A 15,991-nucleotide genomic window follows, 5' to 3' on the forward strand; every position below is an offset into this window, starting at 1 on the left:
ACTCCTGAATTACAGGATTATAGGCCTGAACTCACATCAATTGGCATGAGTATAGATGTATATGTTTGTAATTTTACATGTTCTAACATAAACCTCATGCTGTCCTTGTGTGGAAAACCTTTTGATCCTCTGAAATACAGTGTTTCTATCAGCATCTGCAAAGTTTCTGAAGAACCTTCTCCTTCCTTGTTCTATACTCTCACCCCCTCTTTTCTTTATTATTCACTTTTCCAGCTAACCTTAGGATCTTGTAGAACTGAGAAATATTATGTACATTTCTTCATCAGGACTTTACACGATTTGTGAGTCCTTTGCATAGGTTTTCACAGCCATTTTGCTCATGCCATTCAACTTCTCCAATATCACCTTCCTACAGAGTTCTCCACTGGGAATAGTGACAATGACTAACTCTTCTGAGACCTCTTTTCTATTTGCTTGCTTGTTTCTTTTCTCCACTAGGTTATTTCTGAAACAGTTTATTCTATAGACCCCATGGGATAAATCTTCGGTGAATACTGTTTTATATCATTTCATTAGTACATGGTTAGAATATAGTATCTTCCCTTAACCAGTAAATAAAATGACCAATCAATTTCATCAAAGTGGAGGAAGCAGTGCAACTCAAAATGTTGGTTCTTTGAGAGAATCATTAACATTGATAAAACCTTTGATTAACTTAAAAAATTAGAGAGAAGATCCAAGTTAATAAAATAATAATGAAAAGGGAGACATAACAAGAAACACTGAGGGAATTCAGAGAGAAGGACATGCTTTCAAAAATCTGCACTCTGCCAAGTTGGAATGTCTAAAAGAAATAGATAATTTTCTTGATATATATGACCTTGCAAAATTAAATCAAGACCAAATGAGTGATTTCAATAGACTCATAATCCCCAGCAAAATACAGGTAGCAATTAGAAGCTTCCTAATCACAAGAAGCCCAGGGTCAAATTGATTCAACTGAGAATTCTATCAGACTATCAAAGAAGAATTAATACTAATACTCCTCAAATTGTTTCACTGTATAGAGAAGAAAACTGCCTAATTCTTTTTATGAGGCCACAACTACTCTGATATCTAAATCACATGAAGACTTTAACAAAGAAAAAGAATTGCAAACCAATTTTCCTTATGAACATGGATGTAAAAATTCTCAAAAAAAAAAAAAAAAAAACCTTGCAAAACAAATAAAAATCGATCGAGTCATCAAAGACACACAAGAGGACCTACAGAGTAAACTTATCTGGACCTTTAGGAGCTCCCAGAGACTGAACCACCAACCAAAAACCAGATATGAGCTGGAGCTACATCCCCTACACAGATACAGCAGTTGTGCAACTTGGTCTTAATGTGGATTTCCTAACAACTGGAGTGGAGCTTGTCTCTAACTCTGTTGCCTATCTTTGGATCCCTTTCCCCTAGCTGGGCTGCCTTGTCCGGAATCTCTGGGAGAACATGAGCTTAGTACTGCTGTGACTTGATGTCTTCGGTAGTAATTCTAACCAAGTAAGTTTGTGTATTAAAAATGTAAGACATTGAAGAAGATATGAGAAGATGGAAAGATCATCTATTCTCATGAATCAGTAAGATTAATACATTAAAAATGTCCATTCTACTAAAGGCAATCTACAGAGTCAATGTAATCCCCCATCAAAATTCTGACACAAATCTTCACAGAACTTGAAAGGTTTTCAGTTTCATACGGAAACACCCCCCCAAAAATGGATACAAAAACAATCAATCAAACAAACAATCAAACAAAACAAAACAAAATAAAACCAAAAGAAAAAAAAACTGACTAATAAAAGAACTTCTTTTTTTTATTAGGTATTTTCTTCATTTACATTTCAAATGCTATTCCAAAAGTTCTCCAGACCCTCCCCCACCCCACTCCCCTACCCACCCACTCCCACTTCTTGGCCCTGGTGTTCCCCCGTTCTGAGGCATATAAAGTTTGCAAGACCAAGGGGCCTCTCTTCCCAATGATGGCCAACTAGGCCATCTTCTGATACATATGCAACTAGAGATATGAGCTCCGGGGGGTACTGCTTAGTTCATATTGCTGTTCCACCTATAGGGTTGCAGATCCCTTTAGCTCCTTGGGTACTTTCTCTAGCTCCTCCATTGGGAGCCCTGTGACCCATCCAATAGCTGACTGTGAGCATCCACTTCTGTGTGTTGTCAGGCCCTGACATAGCCTCACAAGAGACAGCTATATCAGGGTCCTTTCAGCAAAATCTTGCTGGTGTAGCTTGACAACACACCTAAAAGCTCTAGAACAAAAGGAAGCAAATTCACCAAAGAGGAGTAGACTGTAGAAAATAATCAATCTCAGGGGAGAAATCAACCAAGTGGAAACAAGAAGAACTATTCAAAGAATCAACCAAACGAGGAGCTGGTTCTTTGAGAAAATCAACAAGATAGATTAAACCCTTAGCCAGACACACTAGAGGGCACAGAGACAGCATCCTAATTAACAAAATCAGAAATGAAAAGGGAGAAGTAACAACAGATCCTGAAGAAATCCAAAACACCATCAGATCCTTCTACAAAAGGCTATACTCAACAAAACTGGAGAACCTGGATAAAAGAACTTCTAAAGGTATTACCATCCAAGATCTCTCAAACTGTACTGCTGAGGTACAGTAATAAAAGCAATATGGTTATGACATAAAACATACAAGTTGGTGTTTAGTATAAACTGGTGATACAGTAATTTCATATACCTAGGATACCTGATTTTTTTAATGAAAAATCTAGAAACATACATTGGAGAAAAGACACAATCTTCATAAATGGTGTTGGTAAAACTGGATGGCTACATGTGTAAGACTCTAAATACACCCTTATTTATTACAATGTACAAAATTTACTCTAATAGATCAAGAACTTCAACATGAGGACAGATGCCTGAATCTGATAGAAAAGAATATAAGGAAAAGCCTTGAGTTCATTGGCACAGACTCTCTGAACAAGACAATAATAGTGCAGGCCCCTAAGATCAAGAATCTTTAGATGGAACCTAATAACAATGAAAAATTTTTTGTGTGACAAAAACCAAATAGACAAACAAAAAAATGTGTCACTCAGACAAATAGGCAGGCTAAAGAATGGGAAAGATTTTTATCAATCATACATCTTATAGAAGGTCAATATCTAAAATATATAAAGAATTTTTAAAAATTGGACACCAATAAAAATAATAACCTATACTAACAGTACTAATAGGGTTCTACTTAATAGCGAACTCTCAAAAGATGAAACATACAAATGGCTGAGAAAAACCTGAAGTTTAACATCCTGAGTCATCATGGGAATACAAACCCAAACTACTTTGAGATTTTATCTTACAAAAGTCAGAAGATTAAAATCAATAAAACAAATTACAGTTCCTGCTGGTGAGGATGTGGGGAAAAGGGGAACATGCATCCATTGCTAGTGGGAGTGGAAACTTGTACAGACACTATGGAAATTAGTGTGGCATTTACTCAGGAAGATAAGAATCCATCTACTGCAAGAACCAGCTATAACACCCTTGGACATAAACCCAAAATAAGCTTCATCCTAAAATTGAGACACTTGTTCAACCATGTTCATTGCTGCTTTACTGAAAACAGTATTTTTTTAGAAATTGGAAACAGTCTAGATGTCTATCAATACATGAATGAATAATTAAAATGACACACATTTATACTAAGACAATGGAAAATTATTCAGCTGTTAAAGTAATGAATCATTAAATTCACAGATAAATGGATGGAGCTAGATAAAAATTTATCTTGAGTGAGATAACCAAGACCCCAAAGGACAAATGTGTATTTTCTTACACGTGGATGATCTCTTTTAAGTCATCAATAAGCATGCTAGTGTCTCTTTAACCACAGAAATTAAATATTTAGTAAAGGACTAAGGGGCAGGGAAGGAAATCCTAAGGTATGGAAAATGAATGCAGTTTTAGAAAAAAGGAACATGCTGGAAATGAAGGCTTAGAGAGTAAAGGGGAAAGAAGGGGAGAGTCAATTAACAAGAGAGGCCATTTGAGGAGTCCTATGAAACCCTAACACAGTAGAAGCTTCTTAAAATATATACACTCATCAGGTAAATCTAAATGGAACCACCAAATAACAGAGGAGATGAAACCCCAACTGGTTTTCTCTTGTCCCCAAGTAAAACCTCCTGGACCAGGAAGGAGGCTGTTTGTCAAAAGGGCTTCATGCAAACTCCCAAACAACTCAGGCTACTATCAAATCTATTAGTAGCTCTGCACAAACTTTTTCTGTCATATATAATCATTTCCATCCAGTTTCCATTTCCAAAGACACATTGTTTTGACTCCCAATTCTTAACTTTTTCTTCTTCTTTTCTTCTTCTCTGTTTGTTTGCTTTGTCTTATTCTTCTATTTGGTTTATTGGCCTGTATATTCTCTAGGGAAGGCGAGAAAAATGGGCATGAAATTGCGTGTGGTGGGAGACATAGAGGAGCTGGGGAAAGCTGACCTTGGGAGAGTAGCCATCAAAATATACTATAATTCATCCAATGATGGTTCATAGTATATTTTCTGCAGATCTATGAAAAAAAATGCATGTAAACATTCCCACTTTTTGGGTACATTCAAGCCTAGTTCCTATGCAGGAAGAAATCATGCTGAAATTGAACACTTATCTACATATGCAAAGGTCAAAAGACTTCAGTTCAACCCACACTTAATCCTCAAGTATCAAAGCTTTGTGATGAGCCAAATAACTCAGTCAGTGAGCTACTGCAAAAAGACAAGTACCACCCAGGAAAGAGGATTATAACATCAATCAGAATGTGGGGTTTGTTTCTTGCCAAAGAGTCAATATAAGAGAATGCTTCTCCTTGAAATTTCCCACTTTGGGGAGGCTTTTATTCTCTCCCCTGCTTCTCCTCAATAAATCTACCACATTAAATTCACCCTATAAAAGAAAACAATATATATGAATGTTTTACAAGTACCTATACACAGATATATGTGCATACACATACACATGTATGTACCTTAACCCTAACCCAAACCCTAACCCTGACCTCAAATATAACCCTAAGATGTATATACATTTGTGTGTGTGCAGATAAAAGTTTATGTAGCACATTGTGTGATCAATAGTTAATCTAAATAACTGCCAGAATTTGGTATCCATCTTCATTTATACACTGTTGAAACTGCCTGCCACCTAAATGGTTATATATTGAGCATGTACAAGTTTAACTAATAAAAAATTGTTATAATGCATCCTGAATTTTACTTGAATGTTTCTCTTCAACTTTCAGTTCTTGACATGGTCAAAATGCACAAAAGCCATATTGTCAAAATTTTTTTTCACCAAAAAGAACAATTTTCAGTGGGATCAAAGTAATCTTAGAATTAGATTAATTAGAATTAATTAAATTAATTAGAATTAATTTTTATAGTCTAAATATAGTCAATTACTAAAACAATCACAAATTAACTAACAACATGATAAAATAATGTCCCCAAATGTGCATCTGTGGTAAAAGATATAAATGGCAGTCACCACATGTAGGACAGGAAATCTCTTCCTTTGTCTCCCTCAGTTTACCTCAGAGCTGTTCTGAAGGAGAGCTTTTGGTTTCTGCTGACTTTTACTCGATGCTTCTGCAGCATGGTTTCCTTCATTGGGGGGATTTTCTTCCTTTATAAATTGATGAGCAGCACTTAATACGTTGGATAAGATTTGAGATTTTGGCTATTAAAAAAAAAGGAAAGTACTGTCAAGAATCTTAATGCAGGAGTCTCAGTGATTTACAAACAACAAATCAAGTTTTCAGTAATGTATGACTCATTAAATTCAATATAATTTATATACTTTTGTTTTCTATTAATTTTTCAGATCATATTATAATTATATGATTTACCTTCCCCATACCTCCCTTCAAACATTCTGAGATGCTACAATGCTACCTATTGTTTTCTTTCAAATTTATGACTTTTTCATTTAATGTTGTTACATAATTACATACACATGTGTGTGATTATGTAACAACATTAATATTTATTAATATATATATTCCTAAATATAGCCTGCTCAGTCTTTTTAATGTTACTTGCATGTATGCTTTCGAGTCTAAAAATTTGTTATTAGGTAACAGGTGTGGCTTTTTTTTCTTTTTTAATTGTTATTATTTTTATTTATTTTTTAATCATTTTTTACAGTCTAGACTTTATCCCCCACTGACTGTTCCACATTCCACCCCCCCAACTCCTCCCCATCTCACACACACACACACACACACACACACACACACACACACCACACCAGCCACCAGACTCTCCACTCCCTGATGCCCAAGTCTCTCAATGTTTAGGTGCATTTTCTCTGAGTCCAGACCCAGTAGTCCTCTGCTATATATGTATTGGGGACCTCATATCAACTGGCGTATGCTGCCTGGTTTGTGGGTCAGTGTCTGAGAGATCCCAGGGTTCCAGGTTAGTTGAGACTGCTGGTCTTCCTATAGGGTCACCCTCCTCCTCAGCTTCTTCGAGTATTTCCCTAATTCAAACACAGGGGTCACCAGTTTCTGTCCATTGACTACATCTGACTCTTTCAGCTGCTTGTTGGGCCTTTTGGAGGACAGTCTTGATAGGCCCCTGTTTGTAAACATACCATAACATGAGTAATAGTGTCAGGCCTTGGGGCCTCCCACTGAGCTGGATCCCAATTTGGTCCTATCACTGGACCTCAGGCTCTTCTCCATTTTTGTTCCTGAAGTTCTTTCAGACAAGAACAATTCTGGGACAGGGATTTTGACTGTGGGATGGCAAGCCCATCCCTCCACTTGATCCATTTCTACTACCTCTTTCAGTATTCTTTAGTTGCCTGTATTTTTTTCACACATGATTGAGTTCTAGTGTGCTTTCTCCCTAAGCACTTTGACTTGCTAGTTTGATTTTCATTGTTAAGCTCAATTTTAGGCATTCATGTTGATGAGACTTTAGGCCTTGCAGCTTTTGACATTACTAGGAGAAACAACTCCTCAGCAAGCTCTCTGATTCTCTAGCTCTCTCATTCATTCTTTCTCCCCATTCTCCTTCAATGTTTCCTGAGCAGAAATTGTTTTTATAGGTTCATGTATTGGAGCTAGACTTTAGAGTTCTACATTTGGAATGGGTGTGGTTTCTTTAATGGTCCCTTTCTGTTGCAAAGAGATGCTTCCTTGATGAGGTGTGAAGACCCCACTTATCTGTGAATAGTGAATAGATACTAAGAGTGTAGTTATGGAGAATGCTGGCTTCATAACATGGTAATTGTAGATTCTCTTCCAAAGTCTATGACTTCACTAGTCCTGCATAGTTAGATAGGATTCCAGTACCTGGAATGATTTCCCTTCTGTTAGGCATCCTTTATTTCCAAATAAAGAGCTGTTGTTACTGCCAGGTTATGGGTGCCACTATTGCATCCTTACTGTTAACGTACCTAGCTGGCTATCATTGTGGCTCATGGTAATCACAGCTGGATAGAACTGTTGGTTGCTACCCTCCTTTGGAAGCTAGAGTGGTGCCTTCTGATATCAACCATCTCAAGTTGAGCCTCATACTTTTCTAAGCATCTTTAAAAGATTTTATCATTTAGTCCTCAAGAAAACTCTAAAATGTATTTTTTTTCTGTTTTAGTAATAAAGTAATTCAAGCTCAGGACCTTAAAATACTAACCAGCCTTTAGTCACATAGTCAGGAGCAAGCAGAGCAGGGGGGTGTGCAAACCGAAAGACTCACAGCCTTTCACTGTGCTACACTGAAAAAGATGGCTAGGTTCACTTACGTACTTCACAGACAAAAGTAAGCAAACCCAACAACAAATAAAAATCAAACAAAACCCTAAATATATCACATCCATAGAGATTGTATGTGAGTTGTAATGAGTTGTTCTTTGTATCAAAACATCTCTAGGAAACACATACTATGCTGAGATAAACAGCAAAATGTGCTCTGCCTGGACTTCCCCAAAACTCCAATTTATTCCTCATTTGCAGTATTCATGCTGAATGAAGGACCTACAGTAAATCCTTTCCTATTTTATCTTTATCTCCTTGATCTTTGCCTGGATGAGGGCCTCTTCTGGAATCACTCCCTGCTTTTCCAAAGGGCCCTGGACCCTCTTCCTTCCACTTTATGTCACCTTAAGCTTATCATCACCTATTATAAGGATTATATATCATTATTTGAATTACAACCATCTAGCTATATTAAGAAGTTCACAAAGGAAAAAGTATGCCTTGTAAAATGGTGTATGACTATCAGAGTGTCCACTAAGTAGCATATGGTTAAAATGAAGTATGAACCAGGCAAATGAGGTGCAGAAAGTTTTAGAACAAGTTAAAAAGTACTGTTAAAAATAACTTTTCCCCACTGAAAGGGATAGAAACTCCACAAGAAGTCCAATAGAATCAACTAACCTAGACTTTGAAGGCTCTCAGAGACTGAACCACCTCCAAAGAGCACACACAGTTAAGACCAAGGTCCCTGGGACATATGAAGAAGATGTGCAGCTTGGCCCCCATGTGGATTCCCCAACAACTGGAGTGAGAGTATCCCTAAAGCAATTACCTGTCTGTGGAATCCGTTCACCTAACTGAGATGCCTTATCTGGCCTCAACAGGAGAAGCTTAACCCAGCAGAGACCTGATGTGCCAGGTTGGAGGGCCCCATTCTTTCAGAGAAGAAGGGAAGGGGGGTGGGAGGAGAGACACTATGAGGAAAGACTGGGAGGTGGATGCAGTGATTGGGAAGTTAAAATGAATAAATTAATTAGCTAATGGAGAAAATTTTGCCTATGTTTCTTTAGGGCATGTCTCTGGTCAGGCTAAGATTGAGAAGGCCTATTTTCTGAGGGGTCCTACTAGTAAATAGGCTGCTCTGTTCCATGACTCTCCAGAATTCGCGATCTAAATTTAAACTTGTTTTCAAAAGGAAAGCACAGTGTCTTCAGAGGCTAAGAAATTTAGTGTCAGCCACACAAAAAACATGGATCACACTTATTCAGAAAACATCCAAAGATAGGATAAGTACCGCAGGGTTAGAAGTTACATTTTTTCTAATCTCCTGCCATGGCAGTATTCCTACTTAAATTTTTTCATCTAGTAAACAATTTAAATAGCTAAAATTACATTGGAATTTTTCAGATATGACCTTTTGCAAATCTATTAAGATGCATTGCCATCTGAAATGATAATAAATCAGTGATTACAAAATCTAGAAATATTATTTCTCAATGAATTCATAGACTACTCTTGAAAACATGACCGTGTTCCTTACGCACAAATATTGGTGCTTTCACTGTGCACAGACCTGTGACAACCACTTCCGTTGCACCCATCCCACGGTTACCTAATCTCTGCAGTCTTTGTTTAAATAGACATTCAAGCCAGTGCTAAAGATGAGCCTGAAAGTAGCAACTGTATTTTAGTCATTAATTTTAGTCATTAATTTTATTCAAGTAATTAAACAAAAACTTGATTTAAAATTGTCTAGAATAAAAGTCTGTAAACTCTAAAATCACTTAGATTGTTTGATATGCATATAATACTTATAACATCAAAAGTATAGTCAATTTTATATAGCAAATATCAGAAGTACAGATACTTAAATGATACTAAGAAACCAGATATTTACTCTAGTATGAATCCTGCTACAAATATTCTAATAGCTTAAAAATCAATGTATGGCAAAAATAAATATTGAAGTTAATTTACTATTATAAATTGTCCTTTAGAAGATGACAAATTGCGCACAGGCCTGTCTTCTAGGGCCTCTGGGAAATGAACCAGGGAAACTCAGAAAACAGCTGTAAATTACCTAGAAATGAACCTATCCAAAGTAGTGAAATGCTTGAGAAATGAAAACTTTAAAATACTGAAGAAAGACTTTTAGACAAAGATTTTAGACAGAGATACCAAAAACATACATTTGAGAAAAGGCAGCCTGTTAAACATTTCTGAAAAAAAAAATAGCAAACAGGGTATTCACATCCAGAAGAGTGAAGCTACATACCTCCCTTAACAAAACAAAACAAAGCAAAGAAAAACAAAACAAAACAAAACCACAAGTGCTTTAATTTGTTCTCTGAAAATTTCATACGAAGAAAGTTGATAACATTTACCCACATACCTCTTTGGTAAATTCTCCAAGATTCACAAGCACTCTAACCACTCTCTATTCTGTCTTTTTTTTTTCTTTTTTAAAAAATTAATCTATTGAGTTCAATTTGTGCTGTCAACATAGGAATGGGTATGGAGGCATTCACTGGAGCATGCTTACCTTAACAAAGGCCACACCTTGAAATAAATATGATCCTGCTCACAGAAGCTATCAGCTATTAACAGTTCCTTGGTTAATGCTCAACAGACTAGACTCTTGTTATTGTTTACAACAAACAAAACTATTAAAAATGAATCAAAAACCTTAATTTAATACCAGAAATGAATAAGAGAAAGCACTTTAAGTCTTTCTGGACAGACTACTGTAGCTCAGGAAATTATACTAGAATAGCAAATGATACAGATGAATTACAAAGTTGATGCTCAGTACAAAAAATTTTTAGTTGAATTAAAAACCACCATACAGAATGAGAAAAGAATCATTGCCAGGTATATATATGACAGAGGATTGACATCTAAAGTATATAAAGATTTCAAGAAAAAAAAAAACCACAAAATACTAATAAATTCAACAACCTAGTTGATGAATGATGAAATGAATTGAAAAGACTGTTTTCAGAAAGTGCAAATGACCAATAAACATATAAAACTGTATATTTTTAGCCTTCAAATAAATGAAATTTAAAAATATTTTAACACTCTTTACCCCAGTAAGAATGACTACCATTCCAAATTCAAAAGAAATGATAGCAAATGTAAGAGAAAAGGAGCAGTTGTAGCCTGTTAATTGAACACAAGCTGGCCAGGCTTGTCATTTAAATCACTATGGAGGCATCACAAAGTTTAAAAGTACAGCTACCATGTGATCCAACTGTAACATATCTGGGTAAATATACTCTATGAACTCTACATCAACATACATCAGAGACCATCACATCCATGCCTATGTGTTACAATGCACAGTAGCCAAGTTATAAAGCAGGCTAAATGTTCAATGACAAATGAATGGATAAGGAATATGTGGCAATATGTATACATACATACATATGTGTGTGTTTGTGTATGTCTGTGTATGCAGTTTTATTTAACCATAAAAGCAATAAAATTGTTATTGTATGTAAAATAAGCACAAGTGTGTATCATCAAATGAAGTGAAGTACTCCTGACACAGTGATCATCATGTTTTCCATTGTTTGTGAATCTAAGAGCTCTTGCACATATATAAAATGATGTGTAAGGACCTGAAAGTGAGAGAGAAAAGTGGGCAAAGAAAGGGCAAAAGGAAAGGATAATAGGAAACAAGGAAGACTAAAGAGAGGAAATGGAAATGTGTAGAGTATGGCCAAAATTGTCTTATGAAATGCAGCAGTACACACTATGGCTGTATACCAAAAATAATCTTGCAAAACTGATAAAAGGTAATTTTGCTGGAATATCTTTTATTCCCTAGAAACATTCTTTTTTCAGAGTGGGGCTGTGTATGTATACTTCTTTATTATTATCCAAAGGAGAACACACAAAGAAAGAAAACAAATATTTAAGATGCTCATTATGAAACCAAGGAAAACTGACTTCAGAAAGCCCAGGTGAAATGACTGCAACAATATCTGGGTTTGGATGGAATCTAAGGATTCCTTCTTGCATTCCAATTCTTTCCCATTGATGACACAGGAAACACATTTGGTCTTTGTTTTTCTTTAACTATTAAATTTATTACTAGTAGATTTTTAAAGTGTTCTTCCTCTTTAAAAATGTGTACAAAACACTAGTTCGAAAAATAAAATCACTGTGTAAAAATTAGATAGCAAATTTTTGCTTTTAATTTATATTAACCTGTCTGTTTTTTTTTTTTTTGTATTAGATTAAGCAGGTAAATGTAAATTAGCATCTCCTCATACTAAAGTCTTAAAATATATCAATTCTCCCTAGAAGAAACTACAGTTAACATTCGCAAACACATTTCTGAAAACTTTTGCGTCTGTTTAGAGGTACTCCGTCAAACTTGTGACACAAATCATATTATCATTCACTTAATAAAAGCACAACCACTTTCTTTTATTTTATATATTCACTTTACAGCCTTCACACTGTCCTCAGTCACTCCTCCCACAATCCTCCTCCCATCCTCATCCTCTTCTCTTTTGCCAGGGTGGGTCCCCGTGGGTATACCCTCACCCTGACACACTAAATCTCTGCAAGGCTAGGCACATCCTCTCCCACTAAAGTCAGACAAGGCATCCCAGTTTAGAAGAATATAGACCATGTACAAAGAACAGCTTTTGAGATAGCCCTTTCTCCAGTTGTTTGGGACCCACATGAAGACCAAGCTGCACATCTGCTACATATGTGTGGTGAGACCTAGGTCCAGTCCATGTATGCTCTTTGGTTGGTGGTTCAGTCTCTGAGAATCCCAAATGTCTAGGTTAATTGATTTTGTTAATCTTCCTGTGGATACCAACCCCAGTGAGGTAACTCAGTCCTAAAAAGACATGAATGGTATGTACTCAGTGATAATTAGATATTAGCCATGAAATATAGGACACCCATGCTACACTCCACAGACCCAAAGAAGCTAAACCAGAAGAAAGGATCAAGTGAGAAAATAAAGCAGTCATTAAAAGGGCTGGGGAGGGGAGTGGGAGGAGGTCAGGATGAGGTATAGGGAGGGGCAGAAGAGACGAACAGTTGACCATGAGAATGATGGCAGAAGGCAACTTACAGGGATGGGGAGCATCTCTAGGACATGACACAGACCTGGGGTAATGGAGGTCCCCAAGAATCAATGGGGGGTGACCTTTGTTGTGACACGCAACATTAAGGATATGGAATCTGAAGAAGTAATCTACCATAGCTAGACAGGAACCAGGAACCCCAGTGGAGTAATAGGAACACCAAACCACCCACAAACCTTTGAACCCAAATTATCCTGTCTACAAGAAATGCATAGGTGAAGGATAGAGCAGAGACTGAAGGAACAGGCAACCAATAATTAGCCAATTTGAGACCCATTCCATGGGCAAGGATCAATCTCTGACAAGTGACAGAGTAGTGATACACTCTTGTGCTTGCAAACAAGAGTCTATAGTGGCTGTCTTTAGAGAGGCTCCACATAGTAGATGACTCAAATGGATGCATATATCCACAGCCAAACAGTGAATCTAGCTTGGGGACGTGTATGGAAGAGTAAGGGATAGGAACACCATAGGAAGAACAACTACCATCATAAGCACTAAATTGCCAGTTAACAAGAACACAAAAACAATTGTGTTTACAATAGATTGGTCTAGTAGGCATAATACTGTATTGTATATTAAGAGATTAACTTCAAACTCAGAAACTGAACTCAAACATAATTTTGTTTATATCTTCTAAATATAAAGATTTAAGTACAGCACTGTGAACATGAAACAAAATAATGAGACCGAGATTATATACACTTACCTGTGCAACTATAATCCATGCTAAGAATGTTTAAATTCAAATAGAAACAGTCTTTAAAGAACATAGTAAATCATATGTTTGACTCTAAGAAGAAAGTTTTTAGAGCCACAGAATAGGATTTACTGCCAGTATTTCAATGTTCTACCACATCCTTTCCCACTCCCCATGATGTGATGGTAGCATTTCATCTGGTAACTGTTCTAAATTCTCACCTCAACTTTGCTTCCCCTTAGAATGATATTATCTTTCAAATTATACTCAAGAAGAATTCATCACTCTGACAATATAGCATTAATCAAAGTGAAGAGAGCTGATATTTTTGTAGTATTTTGGAGTGGATAGCAGTCATTTTGTAGAAGTTAAGGTCCAAAAGCAAAAGTTTTATTTTTAAAAAACATGGCATGCTTGATGGCATCCTCTGTGCTGCAGGATGGTACCTTCCACTGTCAGCTAAATCCTCCTCGGTGTTCAGTAATAAATATCAATGATCACACTGACACAGCCATATTTCTTTAAGTTCCAGCTCAAGAAAGTTAACACACAGCCCTTATCATCTTACTTTGAAAGTTTGAAAGCAGACTGGAAATGCCTCCATTCATGAACTTTTTTGCTTATGATTTGATTTGGTGACAAGAGTGTCACTGTATAATAATGTGAGGCTGGTTTTGAATTTCTGGTCCTGGTGACTCAGCTTCCAGAATGCCATAGACCACACCACATCTACACCAGTTGTCTTTTAAGAGTGTTAACTTTCTCTGGTTTTCCACTCGCAAAGTTTTAGAAATTATTTATTGTAAACATGACCTTCACTCTAAATTGATTATTTTAAATTTGGCAGAATAATTCTGATATGCATTGAGATTAAGAATCAGAGCAATACACATGAAGAAAAATGTATTTTAAAACCTCAAAGGGAATTATAAATCCATTAGTTCCAATGACTAATAAATATTGATCACTTGAAATTAGGACTAACTATACAATTTTTCTTCAAGAACAATTTGGTCTTCTTTGTTCTGCAAGAACTAAATTTACATGTCAATGAATATAACTGCTATAGTCTGTGTACCTATCAATTAAAAGTCATACCTTCAAAAGATTTTAAGAAAATCAACTTATTTTTAAGTTAAAATTGCTTATGTAAAAAACATACTTTTATACATCATACGCAACTAAATAATTATGGAAAAGGTAAAGTGTTACCTACAACTTTCAGTTACTAAATTTTACCTCTGTTGTTAGATCAAACTAGTTTGTTCTTCTGATAACTTTGCCTTTACAGATCAACCTATTAGAAATATTTTTCCCTAAAGCAGACTTTATTTTAACTGGATTCTTTATCAAAATTGAGGGAGGAGATAAATAAATGATTGTCAAAAGTTTCATCTACTCTTTCTACTTAAAGAAAATATCAAATACCAGGTAGGTAAAACAAGGCCAAAATTTCCAAACATCAGGCAATTGGAAAAAAAAAGAATTTGTAGTAAAGTCTATAATACACATACACATACGCATACACATACACATACACATACTCATACATACATACACACATACACATATACATACATACACATACTCATACGTACACATATACATAGAAAGCCAAATATTCAGAGTAAAAAAAGTTGCAATGAAATGATCCACACAAAATCTAAATTTCTCATGGATGGGAAAAGCACTCAGTAGGGGGAAGTGTGCTTACTCTGCAAGCAAGAAGACCTTAAGTTCAAGTCTTCAGATCCCATGTAAAAAGGACAAGTGTCAATCACAGATATGACTGTAAACCTTATGCTGAAGAAAGACAGAGACAAGAACACTGAAGTTTGCTACCCAGTAGCCTCACTCTGGATTCAGTGAGATACTCTAGTCAACAGTGTGTGTGCTACAAGACACACAAACACACAAACACACACACACACTAAAAATTCAACAGATAACAGAAAATAATCTTCACTTGGAAGCAGTAGGCTCAACATGTTGCTAAAAAACTGTGGCAACTGCATTGGAAAAACTTTTTGCACTAATCACAAATCAGATAGTAATCAAATCCTGGAAATAAAAAAAAAAAATATGTGACAGTAGATCCAAATTTATCACCTTGCACAAAACTCAAGTCTAAGTGAATCAAGGAACTCATCATAAAACCAGATACACTGAATCTAATAGAAGAGAAAATGAGAAACAGTCTCAGGTGCATTGGCACAGGGAAAAATGTCCTGAACGGAAAGAATACTAATGACTCTGTTGCTAAGATGAATAATTGATCAATGGGACCTCATGAAAAGCTTCTGTGAGACAAAGGACATCATCAATCCCACAAAAGGCAACCTACAGACTGGGAAATGATCTTCACTAACCCTACATCTGATAGAGGGTTAATATTCAAAATATATAAAGAACTCCTGTCTA

At 36.0% G+C, this 15,991-nt stretch overlaps 1 protein-coding gene across 11 annotated transcripts in view; it reads right to left on the reverse strand.

The window, feature by feature from the left end:
• The window catches only part of Zbbx (zinc finger B-box domain containing), a 110,229-nt gene that overhangs the window by 55,574 nt on the left and 38,664 nt on the right, over positions 1 to 15,991 (reverse strand). For all 11 annotated transcript variants that reach the window (XM_021157882.1, XM_021157879.1, XM_021157881.1 and 8 more), the window contains one exon: positions 5,584 to 5,730. In XM_021157882.1, the coding sequence (XP_021013541.1) occupies positions 5,584 to 5,730 (147 nt within the window). The remainder of the gene's footprint in view (positions 1 to 5,583; positions 5,731 to 15,991) is intronic.

Source organism: Mus caroli, chromosome 3 (genome assembly GCF_900094665.2).
Source record: "Mus caroli chromosome 3, CAROLI_EIJ_v1.1, whole genome shotgun sequence".
Lineage (NCBI taxonomy): Eukaryota > Metazoa > Chordata > Mammalia > Rodentia > Muridae > Mus > Mus caroli.